Here is a 25,365-nt window from a genome sequence, read left to right on the forward strand (position 1 = left end):
CAGCCCCCCCCCCCCCCCCCCCCCCCCCCCGCGCCCGCCCCCCCCCCCCCCCCCCCCGGCCGCCCCCCCCCCCCCCCCCCCCCCCCCCCCCCCCCCCCCCCCCCCCCCCCCGCGCACCCCGGGCGGGGTGGAGGGAAAAGGGGAAAGGAGAAAAAGGGTGGTCATACCCGAATGTGACCTGCTTGGCATCGTTCCCCTCGCCCTTGTTCTGGGGAACGTCCGTGGTCATGGGCGCTTGGGCCTGGGGCTGATGTTGGACTGTACGATCCATTGCGATAGATTGGAAGAGTATCAGATAAGGTGTAGCCGCGTAAAGAGGGCAAGCTCTGTTGAATATAGATGGAATGAATATGCTGGAATTATCTGATGTTTTTCCGATATCCGAGCGATGGTCGATCAGCTTGTCTTGTTGGATAGAGAAACGAGAGAAAAAGGGTCGGCGAGGTGAAAGAGAGAGATGGAAGCACTTTTAAGACCTCTTCTCCCTCGAGGTCGTTGCTTCCGTGAATCACTCGAGCTAAGGAACCTTGACCGGCTTGTTTGTCACTTTATGTGAACCGGGAAGGCATGGCCTTCAAGATGTCAGGAAGGTAGGCTCGGTAACGTGTAACTTAGCCAAGTCATTGTACTTATTGTTCTAGGTCTGCGCTTTGCATTCCAGGTTCACCGTTTCACGGAGAGTCCGTATGCGACTTCAACGTGCCGGAGTCTCATTCAACATCGCGCCTTCATCTTAGAAGTCGATATCGATATGTGGAATATAATCTCGATTTCCAAAGCCGGAGGCTCGATTATTGGCTAGCCTTGCAGAGCAACCGCATATCCGGAGTGCATATTCTCCTTTTCCTCCCCCTAGGGGCGCCATTCTTCCGCCCATCCTCCGGACCGAGATCCGAAGATACGTTGTTCAAAATCTCGTGTTTAGTGAGCACGAAAGAAACGTGGAGTAAAGTATACATAGTGATTAATCGTCGAGCGTCACAGATATGTTGAAGAAGAGGTTCACGTGGAGAGTGACAAAAATAACCTTGTGTGGTCGGATGACACGCATACCGAGTCCCGAATAGAAGTGCTTCCGGGGACCTTCCCGCTTCACCTCACGATTGTTTTATGTGGAGGCTCGTGATTCACGTATATGACTGGCCTCAACCTCCATCTCAAGCACGATCCAAGTGTCACAGACAACTTACAATCGATGGCATTATTGGGCGTCTTATATATTGGGCTCATAAGGTATATATAGAATCTTTCAATCTCCAGTCATGTATAATCGACCATGTTAAGGGAAGGTCTGGACCATAATGGACTATTGAAACGTAGTTGTCACGATAGGTCGGTTAATGATCCGAGACGGCTCTTGCCCATATTCTTTGCTATGGTTGTGTGGTTCCTAGATCCTATCAACATAATCAGATCCGTGAAAGACGACGGGTTAAACCAATAGGAGACACAATTCTTGACCAAAGAGTACTTTTGATTGCCATTCAAAATTTCCTCTATATCTCTAGCGACTTGTTAGCGCCGGAATGAACCGTAGAGTATCCTCCTCTAAGGGTCGTAAAATAAAGGTTACAAAAGAGGATCTTACCCTTCTCCTATTTAGATTTGCGACTGAGCCTCTTGTTTGCGATTAGGGTTACAAATCGTGCCTCGTTTATCGTCCGAGTTATAAGGTACTCCATAAAGCTGAAAGCCATAACTGACCTATGAACGTCGTCTTACGCGATCATTATCATGTATGATATATTGATTTTTATTGGCCATCGGATATGGCACAGCAGCTGTATTGGGTCAGGAGTTTTGTATTAACATAAGTGATTTGTTCCTGGTACGAACAACTGTGCTCCCACGAATAGGGAACGAGGGACACGAGGCCTAGGCCAATCTAATATATCACAGGCTCAGTCATGAGGTTCGGTTAGGCATGCTGCACGGAAAATGTGCATTTCACCCACGGATTCCATCTGTAAAGGGAATACAGTTCAAATCGGGATAATACAAGTCGCCCCCAACGTTCTTATTTTGACACCACGATGTGCTACCGCTTCGCTGTCCAGTCTACCGGTAAGGGTACGTAGACTACCGTTGTCTCTAAAGAACAACATGGCAGAACGGTCTTCGGAGTCTAGACCAGGCACTCTAATCTGCAGATATGCCTAACGAGGTTTGCGAGAGTCCGAAAGTCCTTCGGCGACTTTAATCCCTACGATCGGCGGAAACGGGGTAAAAAGTTCGGCGCGCAAATTCGCTCTAGTTCGAAAGCTTTGACTTTTCGACATAGAGGAGTGAGCCTAATAGACCGATGTAATGCTGAGTCCCCGGTGGATGGTAGACAACGACTCCCGCAGTAGCGTGGCCCGCAAGTGGTACCAGTCCGAGATTAGAGTGGCCGTACTTCTTTCACGGACCTTGGTACACTACCTTAGGGAAGGACATTATTTGCGTGATGGGCTAGGTAAGTCAGATAAACCAAGCAATGGGACTACCATGCACGTCTTGGAGTAGGTCTCCTTGACACGGGCGTTCCAAGTAATCTGTGTTCAAGTGACACACACAGACACAATATCAGGGAAATATAGTGTATAATAGGACAAGGCGCGAATAGCGGAGGTAAACGAATGAACGACAATATGAACGGTTCGTCACAGTCGAGGGTGGCAGCCAGGATTGGGTAACACTGGCTCCGCTTGTTGGGTGGAGGAGGACTTCCGTACTGCCCTACCCTGCCTTACCCTGCCTTACCCTGCCCTATGACCCAGCGATTCGTAACCCTCATCGAGCATGCTTCTTCTGCAGGACGAAACTTTGGATGTGACAAGGGCCCGGACACATGGGCATATTATCTATCGATAATCAATAATAGGTTACATCTTGGTTTTGAGCTCCTTGTCGTCCTGGGCTAGTCTGTCTATTCTCCTCTTCTGCCTTTCCTTACCTTTACTGTTCGCAATTTGGGATTATGTAGGTACGGAATAGAAGACAGCCCTAGAGAATGTTATATCAGTTACGGTATGCACTATTCATAGGCAAATCTCTACTTGCCTATAAGCAGGATAGAGAATGCAGCAGATGACGCCTTTGACGATATTAGAGAACCATTTGCGCTTAATTCCGTCTTTTGTCAAAGTTGTTGTATTTGAATCCGGCCGAAAATTGTCAATCGTGACTCCGCAAAATTCCAGATCTTTGCCCTAATTAGTAGGGTACGCCGTACTTACATAACCGCCACTAATTCGATAGGGCGATAATTGATAGCCTAATGCTTTAGCTGTCTGGATCTTTTTAATGGTTGGAAAACATTAAACCAGGTTGAAGAAAGCGATATGATTGGCCTGAGGTGGCTATTATGTAATGTTCTTTCAAATGTGGGAATTTAGGGCGGATATTTGGGGGCTATGAACTTTCCCCTACTTTTCCCCTGACTTTAGCTCCGGTAGTACCAAACCCGTTCGTCGCATTTCACCCATTTCACCCATTTCACCCATTTCACCCATTTCATCCAATTTCGTCAGTGACAGTTAACTCATTTCATATGCGAAAAGTCCGCCAAAAATCTTCTTACTATGTAACCAGATGTTTCAACGAACGCAGATCACTACCATACCCATACATATTCCTAGCAAGGGCATCTGGAGCATCTTGTTTCGTAGCATGTACCCTGCCTCACGTGTATCATGCAATACGCATACCGGCTTCGATGTGTTCTTATTCGATGCTACCCAGTATTCAAACCTGGGCATTGGGATGCTACCTACCTATTTATTCCTAAGCGCGGGGAAGCGTAGGTAGGTATGTTCTCAGAATAGTACAGCCTTATCGGGTAGCGCACGAAGAAACAAGGCAGAAAAGGTCCATTCCATTGTCTTAGCCACCTCCTCGTTGACTTGACCAGGTATGTAGGGTTTAGTAATAATCAATTATCAAACACGACGACAATCCTATTGAGAACTAGTCCGCTTCGCTGTCTCGGGAGGATCTTACACAGTTACCTACCTGGGGTAATTAGGCGGCTTAGCTAAGTTATGAATTAATGAAAGATGTATCTCGACAGAGCATCAAAGGATTCCCGCCTCATCCGTCCAACGTACGCACTGTAATTGAGATCGTATGTATCTACTCGGTATGCGTACGGCGGCACATAAGTGAGCATCTCGCGCCAGCCCCCGTGGAAAACGTCGATGACAAGCCGGCAGCGGTTGTGGCGTACTGCGGACAGGGCAGTACCAAGATGCAAGACACGCCCCTTCTACATCAGGCATTCTCTCCGATATGATAGTAAAGTCCTACACTCCCAGGCTTATTTGCCTGCCGCGAGACCCCAAGGGTCCGGCACTAGGGAGAATGAGTGGTCGACAAGGTCGCAGCCCTAACCCGCTGCAGCCCACCCACGAGATGCAGGATGCACATCCTTGCCCGATGCCGTAACGCTTGCTTGCTTGCGGATCCAAGGTTATCACACCTGCTCGCCTACCATGTCTCCCCGAGAGGACTTTGATACGTTATTTAAATCTAGGACGAGTACCTCACCGTGGCAAGTTTCGTTCTTGCGAGGATGGGGAAATGGTTCTTCAATAGCGTTTCGTGCGCTTTTTTGCCCACATACTTAGTCTATTGATCGGAGGCGGGCCAAAAGTCAACTATCGACTGTCATATAGCTTCAACCTAAGCTCCCGCCTCTTACTCGTAAACGAAGCATCTTATTGGTTTTTTTTTATGTTTCCTTTTCGGCCGAGTCGAGATGAATCAGAATGTCGTGGTCCCGAAGCTCCCGGCCGAGAATGGTGTTCATGTGTGGAGGACGGCGGTGATTATGCCATTCATAACCTTCGTTTTCGTGGCCGCTAGGTTCTATTGTCGAACCTATGTTGTGAGGAGATCATGGGCTCTCGATGACTGTAGGTCTTTAACCCGAACGCTCTATTCGGGTTACGCTCATTAATAATACAGACGTCGTCGCGGCGACGATGGTTGCCATCATTATTCACGCAGTACTAATGGGCATCGCGACGTATCATGGTATGGGTTTACACATATGGCAATTTACGCCAGAGCTTAATTCGCAATATTACCTCTGGATCGGCATCTCTTCTGAGTTTTACGTGTTAAGCCTAGCCGGATTCAAGAGTTCGTTACTTCTGCTATACTTACAGCTCTTCGGCGTCCACCGCAAGTTTAGGATAGCGTGCTACATCACTTTATTTTACACGCTCGGATATCTGACATGCAACGCTCTCACCCAATTCTTGGGCTGCCATCCGATCGCGAAGACTTGGCAGTCAAACTTACCGGGCCATTGTATAAACACCATCGCGGCGAACATCGCGTATGGAGCTGGACACATGACAAGCGACCTTATCATCGCCATCCTTCCCATAGTAATGGTGTGGAAGTTACAGTTTCCGACAACCAAGCAGAAAATTGGACTCAGTCTCGCTCTGAGCAGCGGGTTTATGTAGGTGCCTTGAAAAGGAAGTTTGTCTTGGGGACTATGACTAACAGGGACCATAGAGCTTGGGCAGTCGCTTGCGTGAGATGGGCCATCTCGACCTACAACCAAACAATCTATGATCGGCCTTGGTGGGCTGGTATTAGTTTCGCTTTCTCAATAATAGAGGTCAACACAGGCCTCATCTGCGCGTGCGCAGCAACATTTAGCCCATTGTTCAACGTCTTCACCACACGAGTTAGGAATTGGACCAATCGAGCGTCGATAAGTTGGCACAACCATTCCCGAAAGGCATCAGTCAGCTGGCGCAACTCCCGAAATGAGAAAGATAACCCGTCCTGGAGAGCAATAACCATCCCCGACGATTCCGAACCGCCGGCGCCGCCGCAACCTGAGCATACCTTACGAATGTCGAACGATAGTTTGGAAGGCAGCGAATTCAGTCTGGAGCCGATTACCACGGCGAACGCGATGCCGGCCGCCAGTCCGGATGACGAATTCGCTTACTACGATCTCCAGGGTTTACAGGCTCTCCATTCTGGCAATCGGGGGATGGCATGACAGGCTCATAGTTCGGACGGCTTAAATAATTCAATTCGTTGAGCGATTCCTCACGCCATTATCGAAAGAGACCGGGCGCGTCATAACAGCAAGTCATAATTTACGGGGAAGTACACCGCTACTCCATAGACGCGTATCACTTGTGGAGACGAAAAAAAAGTTAGAAGACCCGTTGTGTGTCTTTGAATTCGTCGATACTACCACCCGTACGTGCGACACGATAATAATAACGACTCTATTATAACCACACTTGTTGGGCCTCTCTGTCGCGAATTATTTTCTAGCGCAACTTCGGGGATAGGCGTTATTCCGCTTGAGAGGACACAGCAAAGATTTGGTCGATATTGCGTCTTATTATTTCCACATTCCCTTCGAGCTTGAGTCACAGCTCCACGATTTGAGAATTGGGGATATGAAGTGCGAGGGGCTGCAATGCGACTCTGCGTCTTCGCCTCAGTTGAGGCTACCATGCGATACAACCTACCCAAGTATCGATGACCCTGTTATAGGGGATGCCAATCTACTTGATGTCCCCATGATTTATTAGCGTAAATGAGGCGAGAACTTATCTGAAGATATTGTCATCAGGGACGTTGTTTCATCGACCTCCGCTAGTGAGGCATGAGGCCCTCTCAATTAACTCATAAGATTATAGATACCCGTATATAAATAATGAACATAAAATAGTAAAACGTATATTCAAACAAATATTCAAGTTATTATTTATGAAGCTGCTAGTTAAGCTTGATATCAATCTCTAAGAATTTATGACAGTTTACCGTTATAAACTGCTTATATAACCGGAGGGAAAACGTGTTATGTGCATTAGTCAACCGCCAAAAAGCAATTCGTATTAAACGGTACGCAGTATCGAACGTGCTAAGAAATCTCATCGACGGACTGAACTCTCATTTTCATATAAACCTGAATCCACTCAACTCAACAGCAAGACTTGATGGCTTATGATTTAAGACGGGATAGTATTCATAGAAAGCCGGCTATTTCTTATAAGTGCACATTAAGATGTTCAATTAAGACCGCGCAAATCGTATCTCGGTAGCGTTGACCTATCTTATCCCCCTCTGCTCTTATACAACTACCTAGCGTCCTCATACGAACAAGCTACGTAGCTTGCTTACTCCGGTACTCGAACATACTAGAGAGACAAAGTACCTACGCCGCAACTGATACGCGGAGTTGGGTCCTAAGGGACAAAAGGGCGTCCCCGAGATGCAGCCACTCCTCCGCAACGCCGCCGCCGCTGCGAGCATCCGCGCCGGATCGCGCCGCGCGCTGAGAACGGCCTGGGTGGAAGTTCGTGCTCTGCGCCCGGTATCCTTCCAAACGTTGACCAGAACACGCACGACGACGGCTACACCGCCACCGCCAGGGACACGTCGGACTTGCCGGCAGGCGAGGATTTTCAGCACCAACTCCGGCGCCAATTCATCACAAACCGATGAAAGGGAAATCAAGGCCGTGAAGAAGTCGGAACCCCTGCGCGTCCTGTTCTGCGGCTCCGACAGGTTCAGCTGCGCGGCGCTAGAAGCGCTGCATAGGGAGCACGTGCGTGATCCGGCGTTGGTTGAGTCGATCGATGTTGTGGTGCGTCCTGGCAAGAGGGCGGGGAGGGGGAATAGGGATGTTGTGCATCGTGAGTATTGAGCTTTCTTTTTCCTTTTTTTGTATCGGGGGGTAGAGCTTTGTAGATGAGGGTGGAGATATACGGATGAGAATAGGAATGAGATGAGATGAAGACGGGCATATACGGTGGTGAGAGTGAGAGCCGCAATGATCGAGAAAAGCGAAGCGAGAATATGTATTAACGAAAAATCCACTATATAATAGCACCGATCAGAGATCTAGCTACGAGTCTGGGTTTACCAATTCACGAGAGGGATACTTTTACGGGATGGGATGTAAGCAACCCCCCTTTTCTATATCGTATCATCCACCTATCGTACACTTATACCTTCTATTCAACTTAACAAACCCTCAGACACCTCTCAAAAACCAAATCCCATCCCATATCTATTTCATAGTCCCATCCCACTAACCCAACCCCCGTATTTAGATGCCACCAAAAACAAACATCATAATAGCCGTCTCCTTCGGCCTCTTCGTACCACCCCGTCTCCTCCAACAAGCCCGCTTCGGCGGCCTCAACATCCACCCATCTCTACTCCCAGACCTGCGCGGCCCAGCCCCGCTACACCACGCCCTCCTCTCAGGCCGCACCTCCACAGGCGTGACGCTACAAACACTCGACCCAACCCGTTTCGACCACGGCAAAATCCTAGCCCAAACCCCAACACTACACATCCCACCCGACCTCGACTACGAGTCCCTATTAGCCACGATTACGCCCGTAGCAGCGGACCTGTTAATCCGGGGGTTGAGAGAAGGCGTGCACGTCCCTCCTCTACAAGAAGTAGACGTAGACGTAGACGTAGGGGAGGCAGAGGGACGGCCCCTCCAGCACGCCCCCAAGATCACCAAGGCCGACCGCCAGATCAACGCGCGCCGGGTCCCCGAGCTTCTGTGCCGCTACCGCGTCCTCGGGCCGCTGTGGCTCTGGTCGCGGGACCGCAACGGCGCGCGCAAGCGCGTCATCTTCGAGCGGGTATCCGGCGCGCACCCGGCTTCCGTGCCGAGCGACGCGCTCGCGCTGCACTCGCTGGTACTTGAGCAGGACTCTTCCCCCTCTCCTTCTCCTACTCCTACTCCTACTCCTAGTATTAATGCCGGTACCGGTGCCAATACCAGCACCATTAATAGCATCGCGGAGGAAGAACGGGTCCGACCCGAGACAACCCGGCTCGCGGTCTGGGTCCCCAAGGACAAGGACGCGGACGGCGCGGTCTATATAGGATCCCATCGCGTCGAGACGGTAAAGGTGGAGAGCATAGAGGCGAAGCCTGCGGCGCGGGCCTTGAAGAATTTCCTCGTTCCTATTAAGAATCAGGATGAAGAGTGGGAAAAGGCGGAATCTACGTTTATCCTCGGTTGAATTTCCGATGGAACGTCCACGCACCGATTATACAAGTACCAAAGATGCCAATGGAACGGTTAGTAGGTAATAGCACAGACCTACTCAAAATCAAGTATCTGATTAATGATTAAGAATGAAGAGTGGTTACCTAGATACATGCACGATGAGAGGAGAGGAGAGTTGAGTTGATGTTAGTACAATGACAATTGAGTCCGTATCATGAACCGAACCCAGGTCTACATGTGATTGTAATAATACATCTGGGTGATCGGTGGCCTCCCACGAATCACCGCCGGCGGAGACGCGCCACCCACCGAAAATCTCCTCCCGGCCCAGCAACAATTGATAAGGTAGCTAAACACGGAAGAAGACGTACTCATGGTCTCATAAAAATTCCTCAGGGAATTCCACTAAGCCAGCTTCAAAGCAACAGCAATAGCAAGATCCCACACACAAACGTTCAAAAAGTGATGGTTTAGGTTAAGTCGTAGTCACACATAATGGTAGCAATTAGAGGGGTTGGTTCGTGATGATAGAGGCGGATGGTCTTCCGCTCATCGACAAGGTCAAATGAATCGAGAATGCGAAGGATCTCACTTCTGCTCCTTCTCGTCTGCCGAACTTCCTGCACTAGAGGAGGTCTCGGTCTTCGCGAGGGCGTTCTCGTCCTCAACCTCGGGGCCGTGGATGCTCTCCTCGAAGACAGGCTCGGGCTCATTGAACTCAAACTTCGTCTTGAAGTCGTTGAGGTGGTTGGAGAAGCCGCTGCTGTTAGAGCGGCGGCGAGCGTTGACGAAGTTGAAGTCTTCATCGACTACCTCTTCGCCTGCTGAACCCCTAAATATGGTTGGTCAGTACTTGATAATCTAATGACGATTCGTTCAATATCATATCCCACCATTGACATAGTCATTGGTAGGAATGATATATAGGATATATGGTGCTGAACCTACCAATTAGCCTTGCCTCCACCATTCTTCTTCGTCTTCTTTGGGTCGACACCTTCGAAGCCGTTCTTGGCAAAGAACTTAGGAACGTTCTCGTGAGGCAGGACGGTGCCCTCAGCAAGACCAGCATGGTCCTTGTCGTTGTACTTGTGTGAACGAGTCACTGTAGATGGTGTCATGTTAGTAATTGGATTGTGTTGAGCAATATCTGTTTAGATGTCATGTATACAGCCATCATCTCTAACGCTGGTTTCCTTAACCTTTGGTGTTGATGTTGGCGGTTGGGATATGGGACATGGATCATGGTAACTACCAGATGAGCACGTCACACAAGGGTCATGCGGGGATGGGCAGGATTGTGTGGGCATAAGAGTTGGATATACTTACTTTTGATGGGAGGTTTAGAACGACGAAGGAAGAAAGGATGTAGACGATTAGGTTAGATGGATGTTGATGAATTCCCCAATGGCTTGTAGACGAAGATGAATAATGAAGAGTAGATGAAGGGAAGAATCTAGTTAAGAAGAGGGTAAAGTAGAGCAGATGTATGGTGAGGTGATTAAGATGGTGAGGAGTTGAAAGAGGAGAAGATATCAAGACCGGTCTAAGATCTAGTAGAAGTAGTCGTACAAACAGCTGAGCTCTTCTATGGGACCCGGTAGTGGTCGAACGAACTAATAAAGAGTGGATGAATTGGCTATGAAGGTGGGGTGGTTCTGGTAGCTATTAGTCGAATGAGGAGTTGGGTTGCATCAATATGTCTTTGGCTGCTTTGGCTGAGTGTGTGGTGCGTATGTGTGTGTCAGTCAGTGTATGAACGGTTTGAAGGTATGTATGTATCTGTTGGATTAGTTGGAGACTTGGAAGAAGCTCAATGGATGGGCAGGTCTGGCTTTTAAGACAACCCAAACGTAGGAGAGATGTGAGGATCGGGGAGATTGAAGAGGCCAGCTTCCCGCCTGTTCTTCCCCGTGGCCTCCTGATTTGATGGTTTGAGTCAGAATACATGCTCAAATTGCTCAGATCTGGCATGTATCATGTAGCGACGTAGCTAACATCAAGCTCTTTTACCAAGGTTGGCAAGGGAGGCACGCGATAGCTGCTAGTTCTCGAACGACCTTCTTCCATTGCGGGTCAACTAGGGGTGAGCTGATCTTTTGATGGGGCAATCGAGAGCCGACCAGTCGCGTGACCGGTTGACGCAAGCTTTAAGGTGCTCAAGTTGCTCAAGGGTGGTGTGAGCGCTGAAGCCAAAATGAGCCAGAATGACCCTATTGGCCAATTGCTTTACGTTTTAGAACAATCGTAAAGTAACAGCGCCCCTCGCGGCCCTCGCCGTTCCAGCCGTTACAACCTTGGATCCCTTTCAACCTTTCCCAATCCTCTTTCTTCTTTCAGGACCTACACATAGACCGGTCTCAAAGAAAGTTCAAGCATGATCGACCACAAAAAGAGCTCTAACTCCGCACGCCATCGACAACGGCGTATGTAGTAATTCAGGCTTTCCGCCGTTTCAATGCTCCTCTTAGCTTTAGCGACCGGGGACGATTACCGAGTGGCTTAGCGTAAGTCGTGAGACAGGGGTCCCGGCTTTTGGGGATCATGGATTCACGACTTCCTGAATTCATAGAAATCGAGAGAAAAGCACCAGTCCGTTTGACCAATAGGAGATAATCGGCAGCCTAGATAGTCAGGTGGATGGTAACTTGGTACACTGCATAATTACCAACAAAAGCCAATTAGGTAAGATATTTAGGCCCATCTTGTTCGCCTGTTCAATCTTGATGGTCTTGGGACGTCTTGGGTTTAGTCTACTTTTGTCGATCTCGAATTATCGAGAATTTACCCGATCAATCCACGTCCGATAGAAATGTAGGTATCCAACCTGCCAACTTCTCCATTTCGACAAGATGTTCGGCTCAATTCGTATTGAATTGCATCATAGCATTACATCCCCCCTTTTGTTAGGAGTTTATTTTCTTGATGTCCCTGGATATATGAAAAAGGGGAAGTTTAGAATGGAACACGAAAAAGGAGAAATGCAGATTTATGTCACACGCCCAGAAAACGGAATGTACTGACCCACTTCTACCCCAGGTATTATTGTAGCCCTGTTGTTGTACATAGGGTCCTAGGGTCCTACATAGAAATGGTAAGTACGACACTATTTTATGTGCAGTAAATGTTCCAAGGTTGTACCTAGTACATCCATACCTTCTGTCCCAGGCGATGATGAGCGGCTGCGCGAGAATGCAGAATGCGGGGAAGCCCACATTAACTCGCGGCTCACTGTCCGTGCCCCATAATCCCCCATAAACCTTACGTAGAACTCTATCGAACCTCCTCTTCATTCCTTTCAGCCAATCAACCAATCCCAAACGCTTCCTGTGTGGTCAGCAATGATGGCTCAGGAAGCTGGGTCCGTCAAGGTTGTAAATAACGCAAAAGGTGACGATGAAGATCTTACTATACAATAAGTACCTAGTATCTATTGTTAATGATTTATTTATCTATGTTGACTTGTCATCTTTTATAGGCAATTCTAGTTTGGCCGATTTCTGTTCAAGAGAATAAATTTAACGGAATACTATCGAAGTCGGGGGTTTCATTCAAGCTACACTAACAGCGTTGACACTTTGAGACAATGTATGTCATCTTCGATCGCCATTTCGGCAACATATAAACACGGGGGGATTACGCAACCAATCAGACCCCACCTACCTGCCTACCTACCTACATACCTAGGTGCATAAGTACCTAACTGTAGCATCCAGAACATCCAACTTTGCTCGCCACTAAGATGATCGTCAAATATTGAGAAATATCACATCTCCTTATGTACATACCTTTCCGGTTCCCCCATAAGTTGGATCCGACGATAAGGCACGATATATCAATCAGTCTTTCAGCTTCAGATGACAGCGGACAGAAGCAGGAAATTTCGTCCCGTCTCTTGTTAACTTCGTATACACAATATGGAGTTCAAGATCGGAATTTCTTTGGTGAACTGTCTCGCTCAAGATTGAACAATACAGTCCGCTAACTTGGATCTTCAACTACTATGCTACGTACATGATGGTGACACTTGTCTCCTCGTGACAATAGCGAAAGGCACAGCCGCGTTCATCGTCTTCTCTGTTCTAGATCTTCATGGCCTGAAGGTAGGGCATGGCTCTTACGGCAATGCGTGCAATATCAAGTAGGTTACTAACCGATCCGTATGACTTTACATCCAGAAGATTCGATGTGAGAGCTATAGTTTGAAGTTAATGCTGAGCTCTGGCGGCAGAAGCTGAACTCGTCGGCTGAAACGGATGGAAAGAGTCATCAGTATCGATGACGAAGGTGGGAGACAAATACTCGAGGTTTTGACTTGCTTTTTCCAGACTAGAATTGAGCGTACGGAATTTCTCTTTGGGCTTCGCAATTATCCATGAGCTAAATGAGGGGAGATATAATTTGCTCTAAAAACTCTTCACGATTTGAGAGAAGAGTCAGGCTTTCAAGGGTCCGCGACAGTGAATGTCCAAAAATTAGTCTGCATAACTGTTGTTAGATGTTAAGCAGCCTTACGGTATCTTGCCTATTCCAATATTGCAGAAATTAGCATTTGCCCGCCCGGATCATCTCCGAATTGGAGATGATTAAACGCATATTCTCCATGTTCGTAGATGGTTTACCGCAGCCCAGTCAAGCTTTCGAAAATTCCCCCTAGACCAAGTGTTTATCCTTCGATAATTGCCTTTGAATAAGAAATTTGGTACTCACATTTACCTTTGGGGAGTGAATCAGCTCCTGAGGGCTCAAGCCATAAGTCACCAAATTTCAAGTTGTACTAGCCGAGGTCATATACCACATGACCAACAACTTCCAGCGGGAATAGATGACCTCCGTACCACATGTAAGTTCTATCGACAAATCTTGGGTCCATATAAGTGGGATAATCGGTGCTCGAAAGTTCTCGTACGATTCGGAGAAAGGATTATGTGCGAAATTATGATTTTTGAAGACATGTTCAGAATCACTTGGCGAATATGCCTGCGCATATTTCAAATATCAAACCTTCGCAACTCAGACAGCAAGGTCTTTTCCATGAAATAAGGCTGTAAAGAGAATCTTCATCGCGGCAGTAAAAACACCAATGTTTCTCAGCGTCGTAACACTCGATAACGCCTTGCATAGCTTGTAGTTGTAAGTATCAAGCGCAACCAGCAACCAAATATGCCTGGCCAGCTTCTCTTTCGATCCTTAGACAATCGTAGCGAAATCTGATATGCCTTGTTGACGCTCGAAATGTTTTTTCACGGGGACGGCCTGCTATTCTCTGCATGCGGTGGAAAAGGCAGTGGCCGGCCTTTTCCATCGAGAGGACCATTCTTAATACCATCAGCAGAACTTCAGTTGAAAAACTTGACCAATTCATCACGCTCGCTGTAGCTAAATATCACGATATAGGTAGTTCATGATAGTAGCTACAGGTATGAAGGGGCCAAGTATGTTTGAGCGTCTACCGTAATAGTCGCAGGTGTGAGAGAAGAAAACGAGCATAATGATGATAAGCTTCATTTGAAGCCGTGACAGTCAGGTCTCTGCCTTGAATTGCTGCCTTTCTTGCATAGCAACCTCGGGACCCCAGCAGCTAGAACGCATACGTCTAGCAAATGGCAGCTCCAAGATAAATGGATTAGGCTCTTAAGCCAATATGATATTAATCGTAGTAAGTCAACACCATACACTGTCTCGGTATCTAGGTAGGTAGGTAGGTACTTTCCAGGCCTTCTTACCTATATCCATTGTCTTTGTGGTCTTGACGATATAATCGCAGCCTTTTGAATTGATGGTGTTTCCAGGTTGTGAGAGGTGTTGCTGTCGTACAAGAAGCAAGGACCAACAATTTCTTTGCCGAGGTTGTAGACCAATCAAGGCAGTTAAGGGCTAGACCCGTGAACCAATAAGGATGCAAGTAATACAATGTACCACATAGTATTACTAAAGGCAGGAAATAGGTATTTTTGGGCATAAAGTTTCTTACAGTACGAGGAAATACTGTCGCGCCGCAATCGGATCTGATAACAATCGCGCGGAGAAACATTCGTCATAACCAATAAAATTTCTGATCAGCGAACAAGCGCTATCCATTACCGCACTTGCGCTGTAAAAGCCTTTATTAATCCTGTGTTACCAATCCATATCTCCGCTCCATCTCCTAACAAGAACCTTACCTTAGCACACCTCACGAATCTAATTTGTAATCCTAAACCACACTCATTCCGACCATTGACTTACTTCACCGCCCATATCTGGCCCTTAGAACGGTGAAATTTATGTTGCAACCTTGGAAGTTCCTTTAAGAGACCCTGCATTCTACACTAGTTGCCCCTCGTTTTCCTGCATCAGTGTTACCCCACCGAAAATACTTCTCGTCAACATCGTCGCCTCTCAAGTTAATCAACGCGACAAACTTTCCACCACAGTTCTTAACTTGGAGGCGCAACGAGCGCACATCACCTTCACCATGTCACCGTCAATCGTCACTATTGATAACACGTCTGATTTTGACGTATTCCCATCAAACACGGCACAGAATGGCTCCTCTAATGCCCGAACACTTCTCCTAGCCCCGCCTTCTATCGCTAGCCACGAGGAGAAATTACGAGGTGTTTTAGCTGCCCATGACCGATCTGTTACCGACTTGCAGATGCTTGACCGTCTCTCAGCTGGCTTTGTCAACCTGCCCGAAGCTACGTACGACCTCATCCTAGTTTTGACCGACGCCGACGGTACACGATCCGAATCCACTCTCCTCCTCAACCGTGACGTTTTTGCCAAGATCGTACCAACACTGAAAGTGGGCGGCAAAATTCAAGCGCAGGATGGATCTCTAGCGCAAAACAGCCAAGCACCTGATGCGCGAGAGGCATTGTTGTCTGGATTGTTACCTGGGACTGATGGCTTCACAAAGCCAGACAATGGAGCTAGTACTGCCGTTCCCCTTAAGCTAGGGTTTGGCAAGAACAAGAAGAGAAGTGCTGCTGGTCCTGCTATGAAGCAAGTCACCGTTCACCAAACCAACGGCAAGGATACGAGCCTCGACATGGTGCCCCCTGCTGTTAAGCCGGTACCTGCTGGCGTCGGCTTCGTAGATTTCACCAGTGACTTTGGCATTCCCGAAGACGAGGGCGATGATGAGTTGATTGATGAGGATACCTTGCTGACGGAGGAGGATTTGAACAAGCCACTGGCAATTCGTAAGTAGTTCCCAATAGTGATCTTCACCGATCAAGCTCTAACTAGCATCCTAGCTGCGGAATGCGTACCCAAGGTTGGCAAACGACGACGTGCTTGCAAGGACTGCACCTGTGGTCTTGCCCAGAGGATTGAGGCCGAGGACAAAGCCAAGAGAGAGCAAGCAGATGCGAAACTCGAATCCCTTAAGCTCACCTCCAACGATCTAACTGAAGTCGATTTCACTGTGAAGGGGAAAGTCGGATCGTGTGGTAACTGTTCCCTGGGTGACGCTTTCCGCTGCGATGGATGTCCGTACATCGGATTGCCAGCCTTCAAGCCCGGAGAGGAGGTACGACTGCTCAATAACGTTGTGCAGCTATGAAAGGAGCATTAGGCATTGGGCGTTTATTTTCTTCGGTTCGGTCAACTTGGTCTTTGGGATATACCCGCCAAGCCACGTAGGGACACGGACTTGACAAGGCTACCGTCGGAGCATTCTGCGAGTTGGATGGGATTTGGCTCGCGTCATACGCATGAGGAAACCGGCGTTACTGGGTATCAAAAGCACTGATGCGGATTACACGAGATATTGGGCAGAGCAATCACGGGACAGTGCAAACTCATAAGGTAATAAATGATTGGAGGTCAAATCAAAATTGAATTTCGGTAATGCACGCATTGTGTAGATGTCTTGTTTCGTGTCAAGAACCGATCGGCTTCGCGTGTCTGTATCATTCATATCTATCCCCTATGCCATCTCCTCGTTTCGAAATAGTCTTTCTAATAATGCCACCTTGAACATTAGATTGGTTTCTTTTTTTTTTTTAAAAAAAAAAAAAAAAAAAAAAAAAAAAAAAGCCATCGCCCTGCGGAGTCCTCTTCAACAGGAAGCTTGCCGGCACTATGGAAGTTTCGTATTTCTGTCGCTGCTGGCTGGGTACGCATTTCATATTAGATAAGGACGTAGAAGCCGCTGCAAACAACAGTCTCGCGTTTCTTTCGGTGACATGGCCACACCAATGTAAAAGTGTTGCCCGTGCATCGCATTTGTGGTATATCAAAATAATTTCTGGTTGAAGAAACGTGATGAGCAAACTGGCTGTGATTGCACTGCAATATGTAATCGCCCAGAATCGCCCCGAATTGTATTAGAGAATAATAAGCAACATTAAATCGCCTTGTCTTTCACATCTGTCCATCTATTACTCGGCGCAATACTACCTACTTACTTAGTAGGTAATCAACGAGATGTTTGCGGTTACCATACTGATCTGAACTCGGAATTTCAAAAGACCATTGCTATAAACCATTCGCTGTCGGTCCCCGTTATAGAGACATAAGCTTTATTCCGGTGATCTCCTAGATGTCCTAGACACTCTGCGACGATGGCTAATCGGTGTTTGCTACGGCGGGTCGGAGGTCAGACTAAGCTCAGGAGTCAACATCCGGCACATGTCTTATGGCCAGACAGACTCGTCGCTTTGGCGTAGACTGAATACATATAGGTACCTATTATTTGGGAATAGGGGTAGGCTGGATAAGCGCTAAATCTGTAGATTGTCGAGATGGTGAGAATCCTAACTGACGTATTGGTGGAAATGACTACCGAGGCTTATATGGTTGAGCTACATATTGACATCTGACTTGAGCCTTGGAAAACCAACCCACATATGTAAGTCATCAATAGTGGCTATGTCGATGTAGGTTAACTCGTGAATATGCAATTTCTATCTGCCAGCCTATAAAACGCACATACCTACCTAGTATCTAGTGGCGCAATATAGCTTCAAGCCCGCATAGGCGATCAGTAATTCTAGATCCAACCGCAAAGACACAATTACCTCAAAGTTAAACTCAAAAACTACCCCCTTAAACTCAAATGTCTCGTGAGACCTGGGGTGCATCACTTGGCCTGCTGACAGGTTTGACACGGAAGCTTGTCTTACTCAAGTCCATCCTTATTAGTCTAAAACGCATGTAAGGACGGCGTCTAACTCCCGTTCTGGTAAGACGTAACGGCCAAACTTGGGTTTCTTTTCCTGCGTCTCGATTCGCGGGTTATGGACGAGTTTGTGCAAAGCCCCCCCTCTGATGTTGAAGTTTGAGGGGTAAGTAAGACTGCATGTATGTAGCACAATGAAGATAATGGGCGGAGTTTAGAGATGAAGTCGAAACAAGGGTTCGGGTCGCGGCATACGATATATCCTGCGTAGGGGCAGGCGTCTCGGACATGCGCCACTTCGTCTCCTGCCCGAATTGGGTAGGCTCGGGGCTGTTAATACGAACATTGAAACTCTCGACTACCGTAATTACCTACCTGCCTGCCTGTAGAGTCGCGAACGTTATCGACCAAACTCGGATTTCAGCTCCTGCCTACCCCCACGGGAAAACTCGGCATGTACGCAAGGCTGTTTTCAGCTACGGGCTCGGCGATCCTAGCGGGCGGCAAACTGCTGAGTTGTCAGCGCGACCCACCCGCTGTGTTTGTTATGGGAGTGACATGCACGTGTTGTACGTGCTACGCTGGTACGAGGCGGGCTGTTACTGCGGCCATGATACATAGGTATATTTAGTGTCTATGTGTGTAAGTGAAGTATTCAGCTGGGCGATAATTGTTCGGAGAGCCTTGTCTTAGTATATTGGACTTGAGTGGCTCCTCGATTTCCATGGGGTCATCGGTGCGGTAATGTGATTACTATTGCTAGTATTCTCATTTGACTGGCCTGGGAATAGGGAGGCTATAGGCGGGATGTCTCAAGAGTTGAAGTATTTCATGAAGCGAACTTTGAATGTCGTTAAATGCGCAGTCCACGACATGCTAGTATACCTGGGGTAAAGTCCGACACCGAGTCGGAACAGCCAAGGACTAACTAGCTGGTCAAGCTTTAGGGAAATTCTTGAAACACGTTCCCTCATGATAAGGAATGACAGCCTTCGACGCTACAAGTATGGTGTGTTGTACTAAGTACAGCTAGAAGTCTTGGGCTGGTCGACAAAACTTCTGGAAAACGGTCGGTAGGCAAAATAGATCGATCGAATGTCAATCTATCAGCACTAAGATCGGCGATAACCGCTGTATTGGTATTGGGCCATGAAATTTTGTGATAACAATGGGAATCGTGATTCTTGCTCGACGGCTGTACGGCAACAGGTGCTACATGTGAAAATTGTGGTTCACGAGCAACCTTAGAGGTCTCAGAAGCCAGCAGTTATGGATATATAATTCGACTTGATATAGCTCTTGGCTCCTGAGAGCTGATGGAGATGGACGGAAGATCTGGCCAACTGCAGAATTCAATTACCGGACTTCCCAGACCGGCCGAGACTAGCATGGATTTTGTTAGGTAAACCACATGTAGCTATGTAACATCGATTTGGACCCTTCGATATGACTTCGGTCCTTTGTTTATTGTTCTTTTGATCTAGGCGGGCAGGCGAGTTGTAGAAGACTTATGTCCGCGGTTGTATGACAGTGAATCAGAAGCTAGTCGAGTCGAGTTGCGAAGAGTTCTAAGATGGAGTGCATAATTGTCACAGAAACTCAACGCAGCTTTATCGAAGTCTGGCTCAGATCACTCGGATCTTACATCCCCTTTCGCATATTGTTGGTTGACGAGGGTAGATCATTAATGCATCGCTTGCTGTCTCCTTAGCGTTGGACATCTGGATATTCCGGAAATCGAGGCAAGCGAGGCGACACATTGTGTGGCAATCTGGTTCATGGTGGTTCATGGCCTTGTTTCATTTGATCTTATTCCGGGTTATATATTGTAGCGATCGTAGTTTATTGTTCTTTCGATGTTTGTTAAGAAAACCTGGAACGCCAATGATTTTACCGGATAGCGAACAATTAGATCAAAAGCTAACGGACCTAGACTCAGGGGTCCATCTCATTTGACGATTTAACGATTTAACGCATGTAACGGGCAACCCGAATACTGGTTATTACATTTTATTTCTGACATATGCAAATATGCAAGTACATATGTACAGGTAAGTAATTCAATGTTGCTTGGGCGACTATTAAGGAATTCGTGATCGAACTTTATTTACACGCATCCTCTTCGCAATACAAAATATTTACCTAAGGCAAGTCATACAAAATCTTAACTAATACCAATACCAATACCAATACCGGACAGCAAAGTTCGTGGTGAATGGGATTCTCAACTTCCGATAGTTTTCTTGTTGGAATTTGTACCCCTGACCCGGACAACGGTTTCCTGCCCTCGCCCCTCCATTGCCCCCAATGCCCAGCCATTTTTAGTTCTGTTTTCAGTAAGGTGCTCTGCTGTGGCAGTGACTGACGGTGGCCCTAGCACTACCTATAATTACATTGGCCCCGCCTAAAATACACCTGCAATTTGGCTAGTACGAATGAAGTACGAAAGTACCCAGCCCAGGCCAGCCGTACACCAGGACCAGCCAGGAGACCCGCCTAAGCCACTTCTGGAGCCACTGCCGTTCCCCGACCGCTTCTCCCCAAATTCCTCCCTTTCTGATCTTCACTTTCTCAAGTCACTTACCATTCAATTCATCCGACCGATCAATTCAACCCAACAATAATCTGGCAAGGATTGACTAAATCCGTCAGCGAGACAAGCCTCGAGTCCTAATCAATCAGCAAACACTCGAGGGGATGAGCTTTCGGTTTTCCTGACGCCTTTTTTCGAGTATCCTAGATACTCCTGACGGACGCCAGCGACGATTGCTTACTCTGCAACTCGCAACCAGCAATCCGCAATCCCCTTCCGACCGTGGTGTTTTCCTCCTTGATCCGTCGTTTTGGTCGGCCTCAACTCGTAGCCCGGTGATAACCCTCGACATCCCAGACAATTCACAATGGCTTCCTCATCGTCAAATGTCGTCGGTGTCCATTACCGAGTAGGGAAGAAGATTGGTGAAGGCTCCTTTGGTGTTATTTTTGAGGGTACCAACCTATTAAATAACCAGCAAGTGGCCATCAAATTCGTAAGTTAATCCAAATCATTCCATTCGTTGCCTTCCATTTGACCACGACGGAACTTCTCCTATTGTCCTTGGGTCAATTCGCTACCGCGATACGTTACGAGACAAGACTTGTTCTAACAGAAGACATTTCTAGGAACCCCGAAAGAGCGACGCGCCACAACTACGAGATGAATACCGCACCTACAAGATTCTCGTCGGCTGCCGTAAGTCAACTCTGCCGTAGCCTTATCTGAGAACCACTGAAACTGACATTTCATTTGCAGCCGGTATCCCTAATGTCTATTATTTTGGCCAGGAAGGTCTCCATAATATCCTAGTCATAGATTTGCTCGGTCCCTCTTTGGAAGACCTCTTCGATCACTGTAATCGAAGATTCTCAATCAAGACGGTGGTGATGGTAGCGAAACAAATGGTTCGTCATCTCTCGTATCCTATTTTTAACAACGTTTAGTGCTAAACTAGATTCTAGCTCTCGCGTGTGCAAACCATTCACGAGAAGAACCTCATCTACCGAGACATCAAGCCCGATAACTTCCTAATCGGGCGTCCTGGAACTAAGGCTGCCAATGTGATCCACGTTGTCGACTTCGGTATGGCAAAGCAATACCGAGACCCCAAGACGAAGCAGCACATTCCCTACCGAGAACGGAAATCCTTATCCGGAACTGCCCGTTACATGAGTATCAACACTCATTTGGGACGTGAACAGTCTAGACGTGATGATCTCGAAGCCCTTGGCCATGTGTTCATGTACTTCCTCCGAGGCGGATTACCGTGGCAGGGTCTGAAGGCTGCGACCAATAAGCAGAAGTACGAGAAGATTGGCGAGAAGAAGCAAACAACCCCGATCAAGGATCTGTGTGAAGGTTTCCCAGAAGAGTTTAGCAAATACCTAACCTATGTGAGGAACCTTGGCTTCGAGGATACCCCCGACTACGATTACCTGCGTGAGCTTTTCACCCAAGCTCTCAAGAACACTGGCGAGGTGGAGGATGGCGAGTACGACTGGATGAAGATCAGCAAGGAGTCATCTAAGGGCTGGGATGCTATGCATAAGCCCGGCCCGTACCATAACCCTAACAAACAGCCGGGCATATCTGCGAGAGAACTGCACAACCAGTCTCGGAACAACACACCTGGCGGCCTAACTCACGAGCGTTTAAACGCCGCGCAGCCCCCACCTCCGTCTCCAGCCAGGCCGACGGACAAGCGCCGGCCAAACGCCCCCGGCGCCATAGGAGCCCAGCGAGGTAGCGCGGTGGGGGGTCTTCGGGACATGGCTACGCCAACCCCGTCAACTCAGGCCCAGTTCCAGAACAGCAACCAAAACTTACCAACAAGGATGGTAACCCAGGCCAACATGGGGTCATCGGCGGCCGCCAACGGAAGGTCGTCGGATCCTCAACCGACGGGATTCCAAAAGTTCATGAAGGTTCTGTGCTGCGGTGAGTAGAGACGACGTACCCCTTCGACAACATTTCCGCTGATCAAATTACCAGGTTAAATGTTTTCCCATTCTGGCATGCTAGCGATTTCGTATAGACTAGAGACGTTTTACTGGATGAAGCTCCCTGCGCCACCTTTATTACCTTTAATGCATTCTCCTGGTCTTCCGTGGTCAGGGTGTTCGCCTCACACCGTCTGAATCGCTGCGTGTCGTTACATATCATGGTTGTCTGGGTTCAGGAAGGGTGGGTTTCATAACCTGGGCAGCACGGCATACTCGGATAATGTGTTTTAAGGCACCATCGAACTCCCGACACCATGGATTTACATCTTCGAACCACACCTCTGTTCGCGGAACAATTTTCCACAATTTCCCCTTAGGAGACTTGGGAAGACGACCGATCGAGTGCAACGAATTCCCGTTAAGGATCCCAGGCTTGGCGCAAACCCGGAGACATGAACGAATACTTTTTCCTTTCACGACTCTCGTTTTCATGAGATAGATACAGGCCGTTTAATCAGTAGAGCGCAGCGCGGCGCTTGTGGGATTTGTAACCGTTGGCGAGCATTGGGATTGGGTTTCGTTTTTCCTGTCATCCATCCCCTTATACACCATTCATAATTACCTGAGAAAGGAGGGAGTTGAGTTGAGAGAACCCGCGTTGTTGGTTGGGAGTTGGAGTTTAGGGTTGTGTATCAAGCAGAACCAGTACATGAAGATGGAGGAGAGTTGAGTGCAGAGTGTGGCAATTAGTGGGGAAGTCAATCACCCAGACGAAGTGCACGATACAGCACCGAGGTTTCGCGTTTGGTAGAAGAGGGACATAGGGCAAAAAGACTTGATAATGATTTCGATGCCGGAGATAATGCATCGGTGACCCCCTAAATTCGAAAGGGACTTGAACCTCTGTGCCTAACCCTTTTTAGGCAATCAACGCTTCCTAGGGAAAGGGAGGGCATAGCAAAATGTGCCTCTTTGTCTCACTACTCTAGTGGCATCGGAAATTTACGAAGTTCTAGTATTAATAAAAGGCATTCTCCAAAGACAATCGTGTTCTCGTTCTTGTATTACCTAGTCTATTTACTTTGTAAGCTTATATAATTCACTATGTCTTGTCCATAATTTGCGAGATTTGTTGATAATTCGTAATTCGACCTTGACACGGGTCATGCTATCAATACAAAGATCGACCATGTGTACAATTCCTGTGTAGGCGGTTATTACTACCCGGGCATGTTCCGCACAGCAGTTCTTGTCGCGTCTCTCACGTTCCTCGTAGCCGTAGACAGGTTGATGATAGTGACTATCATTTCCATTTCCTTTTTAATCATAGATACACACAGAAGAAACCAGAACTCCTCTCTCTCTCTCTTTGCCCTACCAAAATCGTGACCTGCCCATTACCCCATTACAAAAAAGGGAAAAGGGGAAGGTTTGTGGGGGTTAAGGGGTTAAAGGGATAAGGCATTCTAGGTGAGCTTCTGCTTGATGAAGAAGGAGCGCAGGTGCGAGAGCTGCCACGCGCAGGTGATGCCGAGGACAACGATTTGGATGAACATCCACCGCACGACGCGCGAGTTCGTGGACTCGGACTGGTCTCTGAATTCGGCTTCGCGTTCCTGGGAGTTTGGTGTTAGTATAGGTTTTACTAGGACTTGGAGATTCCACGTCATGTAGATCTAGTGTCCTCCATTGCTCAGGAAACAAATCCGTTTTCCCCTTGTTTAGATATCCATCTATACTAAGGGAAGAAATAGAAGCGTAGACGGAGAACTCAGGATTAAGCTAGCAGAAGGGGACGGTGCTCGCCAGCCGTGAAAAGGTAAGGGGGAATTGTAAGAGAGCGAAAACTCACCCGCTGGAAGATCTGCTCGCGCCGGATATCGAGCAGCCTAGCGTTGAGGTCCCGCACGCGCTGGCTGATGTCCATCAGCTTGGACTTGTCGGTGGACTCGATCTCGGAGCTGCCGATGGCCAGGTCGAGGGTCAGCTTGATGCCGCCGTTGGGCTGGAGGGCGGAGAGCCAGCCCTGGCGCCCCGAGGAGGAGCTGGGGGTGAAGCAGATCTTGTGCTCGCCGGCGTCGGCAGCGGTGAATGTGAACCGGCCCGAGGACGAGCCCCGTTGCGAGACTACGCGGTGGTCGTTGTCGAAGATTTCCTGGGGGTGGTGGTCTGTCAGTATATGGCCTTTTTATATACATACATATATGCTTAGACGAATGTATGGGGGTTTGAGAAGACGAGAGAAAGGGATAGGAGTAGTTAGAACCTGACATTTGGGTCAGGGGCGTGAAGGGAAAGGGAGACTAACATCGACGGAGATGTAGATGCTGATACCGTCGTGCTTGGACCACGACCGCACGTTGTCGTCCCACTCCTCGGCATTGTAGTGGCCGACGACGAGAGTGTCCTTGGGCAGCTCCTCGAAGAAGCATTTCGGAGTGGTGCCGTCGATGAAGAAGTACAGCGCTTGGGCGACGGAGCCCAGCATCGCGAGAGGGAGAAGCGCCCTCATATTTCCAGGTTGGAACGAGGTAGGTCACTAATGGGTTGGATTATTTATCTTCTTAATTGGTCGTCGTGGAGCTCGTTCGTGGTTGGGTCGTGGTCTAGGTCGTGATTGTTGGTTGTTTATTTGGCGCCGTCGCTGCGGTCGTGTGAAGCTTTCGCAGATTCCAAGGTCCAGAGTCCAAAGTCCAAGGTGCCACGTTCGAAAAAAGAACCAGTTAGGTATTGTACAGGGATTAGATAGCGCTAACTTGCGCTAAACGTC

General features: G+C 48.1%; 7 protein-coding genes across 7 annotated transcripts; 4 read left to right on the plus strand and 3 right to left on the minus strand.

Annotated features, from left to right (window-relative positions):
• Nucleotides 1–4,444: 4,444 nt before the first annotated feature.
• F4807DRAFT_191686 (uncharacterized protein) lies at nt 4,445–6,106 on the plus strand. Its single transcript, XM_047993695.1, has 3 exons — nt 4,445–4,895; nt 4,948–5,452; nt 5,509–6,106. Exons 1-3 carry the CDS (start codon nt 4,739–4,741, stop codon nt 6,005–6,007), a joined length of 1,161 nt encoding a protein of 386 aa, XP_047851749.1. The 5' UTR covers nt 4,445–4,738; the 3' UTR covers nt 6,008–6,106.
• Nucleotides 6,107–6,935: 829 nt separating this feature from the next.
• On the plus strand, nt 6,936–9,177 carry F4807DRAFT_436249 (Formyltransferase). The gene is made up of 3 exons (XM_047998943.1): nt 6,936–7,661; nt 7,856–7,926; nt 8,082–9,177. The coding sequence occupies exons 1-3, from the start codon at nt 7,238–7,240 to the stop codon at nt 9,015–9,017; spliced, it is 1,431 nt and encodes a 476-aa protein (XP_047851750.1). The 5' UTR covers nt 6,936–7,237; the 3' UTR covers nt 9,018–9,177.
• Nucleotides 9,178–9,361: 184 nt separating this feature from the next.
• F4807DRAFT_191733 (uncharacterized protein) lies at nt 9,362–10,437 on the minus strand. Its single transcript, XM_047993696.1, has 3 exons — nt 10,334–10,437; nt 9,953–10,255; nt 9,362–9,836 (listed from the first exon to the last, which is right to left on the minus strand). Exons 2-3 carry the CDS (start codon nt 10,123–10,125, stop codon nt 9,593–9,595), a joined length of 417 nt encoding a protein of 138 aa, XP_047851751.1. The 5' UTR covers nt 10,126–10,255; nt 10,334–10,437; the 3' UTR covers nt 9,362–9,592.
• Nucleotides 10,438–13,605: 3,168 nt separating this feature from the next.
• Nucleotides 13,606–14,786, minus strand: F4807DRAFT_436267 (uncharacterized protein). The gene has a single exon (XM_047998944.1). It carries the CDS (start codon nt 14,367–14,369, stop codon nt 14,145–14,147), a length of 225 nt encoding a protein of 74 aa, XP_047851752.1. The 5' UTR covers nt 14,370–14,786; the 3' UTR covers nt 13,606–14,144.
• Nucleotides 14,787–15,067: 281 nt separating this feature from the next.
• Nucleotides 15,068–17,016, plus strand: F4807DRAFT_436269 (Fe-S cluster assembly protein dre2). Its single transcript, XM_047998945.1, has 2 exons — nt 15,068–16,194; nt 16,249–17,016. Exons 1-2 carry the CDS (start codon nt 15,462–15,464, stop codon nt 16,554–16,556), a joined length of 1,041 nt encoding a protein of 346 aa, XP_047851753.1. The 5' UTR covers nt 15,068–15,461; the 3' UTR covers nt 16,557–17,016.
• Nucleotides 17,017–20,659: 3,643 nt separating this feature from the next.
• On the plus strand, nt 20,660–22,705 carry F4807DRAFT_191903 (casein kinase I). Its single transcript, XM_047993697.1, has 4 exons — nt 20,660–21,145; nt 21,279–21,348; nt 21,409–21,557; nt 21,615–22,705. The coding sequence occupies exons 1-4, from the start codon at nt 21,017–21,019 to the stop codon at nt 22,596–22,598; spliced, it is 1,332 nt and encodes a 443-aa protein (XP_047851754.1). The 5' UTR covers nt 20,660–21,016; the 3' UTR covers nt 22,599–22,705.
• Nucleotides 22,706–23,551: 846 nt separating this feature from the next.
• F4807DRAFT_436295 (emp24/gp25L/p24 family/GOLD-domain-containing protein) lies at nt 23,552–25,300 on the minus strand. Its single transcript, XM_047998946.1, has 3 exons — nt 24,904–25,300; nt 24,448–24,750; nt 23,552–24,211 (listed from the first exon to the last, which is right to left on the minus strand). The coding sequence occupies exons 1-3, from the start codon at nt 25,105–25,107 to the stop codon at nt 24,062–24,064; spliced, it is 657 nt and encodes a 218-aa protein (XP_047851755.1). The 5' UTR covers nt 25,108–25,300; the 3' UTR covers nt 23,552–24,061.
• Nucleotides 25,301–25,365: the final 65 nt, after the last annotated feature.

Source organism: Annulohypoxylon truncatum (genome assembly GCF_022578515.1).
Source record: "Annulohypoxylon truncatum strain CBS 140777 unplaced genomic scaffold F4807scaffold_29, whole genome shotgun sequence".
NCBI classification, from domain to species: domain Eukaryota; kingdom Fungi; phylum Ascomycota; class Sordariomycetes; order Xylariales; family Hypoxylaceae; genus Annulohypoxylon; species Annulohypoxylon truncatum.

Coding starts and splice junctions, on each gene's coding strand:
- F4807DRAFT_436269 (XM_047998945.1), top strand. CDS start 15,462: ATGTCACCGTCAATCGTCACTATTGATAACACGTCTGATTTTGACGTA. Junction 16,195..16,248: donor GAACAAGCCACTGGCAATTC/GTAAGTAGTTCC, acceptor CTAGCATCCTAG/CTGCGGAATGCGTACCCAAG.
- F4807DRAFT_191903 (XM_047993697.1), top strand. CDS start 21,017: ATGGCTTCCTCATCGTCAAATGTCGTCGGTGTCCATTACCGAGTAGGG. Junction 21,146..21,278: donor AGCAAGTGGCCATCAAATTC/GTAAGTTAATCC, acceptor AGACATTTCTAG/GAACCCCGAAAGAGCGACGC. Junction 21,558..21,614: donor TGATGGTAGCGAAACAAATG/GTTCGTCATCTC, acceptor ACTAGATTCTAG/CTCTCGCGTGTGCAAACCAT.
- F4807DRAFT_191686 (XM_047993695.1), top strand. CDS start 4,739: ATGAATCAGAATGTCGTGGTCCCGAAGCTCCCGGCCGAGAATGGTGTT. Junction 4,896..4,947: donor ATCATGGGCTCTCGATGACT/GTAGGTCTTTAA, acceptor TTAATAATACAG/ACGTCGTCGCGGCGACGATG. Junction 5,453..5,508: donor GCTCTGAGCAGCGGGTTTAT/GTAGGTGCCTTG, acceptor CAGGGACCATAG/AGCTTGGGCAGTCGCTTGCG.
- F4807DRAFT_436249 (XM_047998943.1), top strand. CDS start 7,238: ATGCAGCCACTCCTCCGCAACGCCGCCGCCGCTGCGAGCATCCGCGCC. Junction 7,662..7,855: donor GAATAGGGATGTTGTGCATC/GTGAGTATTGAG, acceptor ACTATATAATAG/CACCGATCAGAGATCTAGCT. Junction 7,927..8,081: donor ATACTTTTACGGGATGGGAT/GTAAGCAACCCC, acceptor CCCCGTATTTAG/ATGCCACCAAAAACAAACAT.
- F4807DRAFT_436295 (XM_047998946.1), bottom strand. CDS start 25,107: ATGAGGGCGCTTCTCCCTCTCGCGATGCTGGGCTCCGTCGCCCAAGCG. Junction 24,751..24,903: donor GCATCTACATCTCCGTCGAT/GTTAGTCTCCCT, acceptor CACCACCCCCAG/GAAATCTTCGACAACGACCA. Junction 24,212..24,447: donor GCGAGCAGATCTTCCAGCGG/GTGAGTTTTCGC, acceptor CCAAACTCCCAG/GAACGCGAAGCCGAATTCAG.
- F4807DRAFT_191733 (XM_047993696.1), bottom strand. CDS start 10,125: ATGACACCATCTACAGTGACTCGTTCACACAAGTACAACGACAAGGAC. Junction 9,837..9,952: donor GGTGGAGGCAAGGCTAATTG/GTAGGTTCAGCA, acceptor AACCATATTTAG/GGGTTCAGCAGGCGAAGAGG.
- F4807DRAFT_436267 (XM_047998944.1), bottom strand. CDS start 14,369: ATGAATTGGTCAAGTTTTTCAACTGAAGTTCTGCTGATGGTATTAAGA.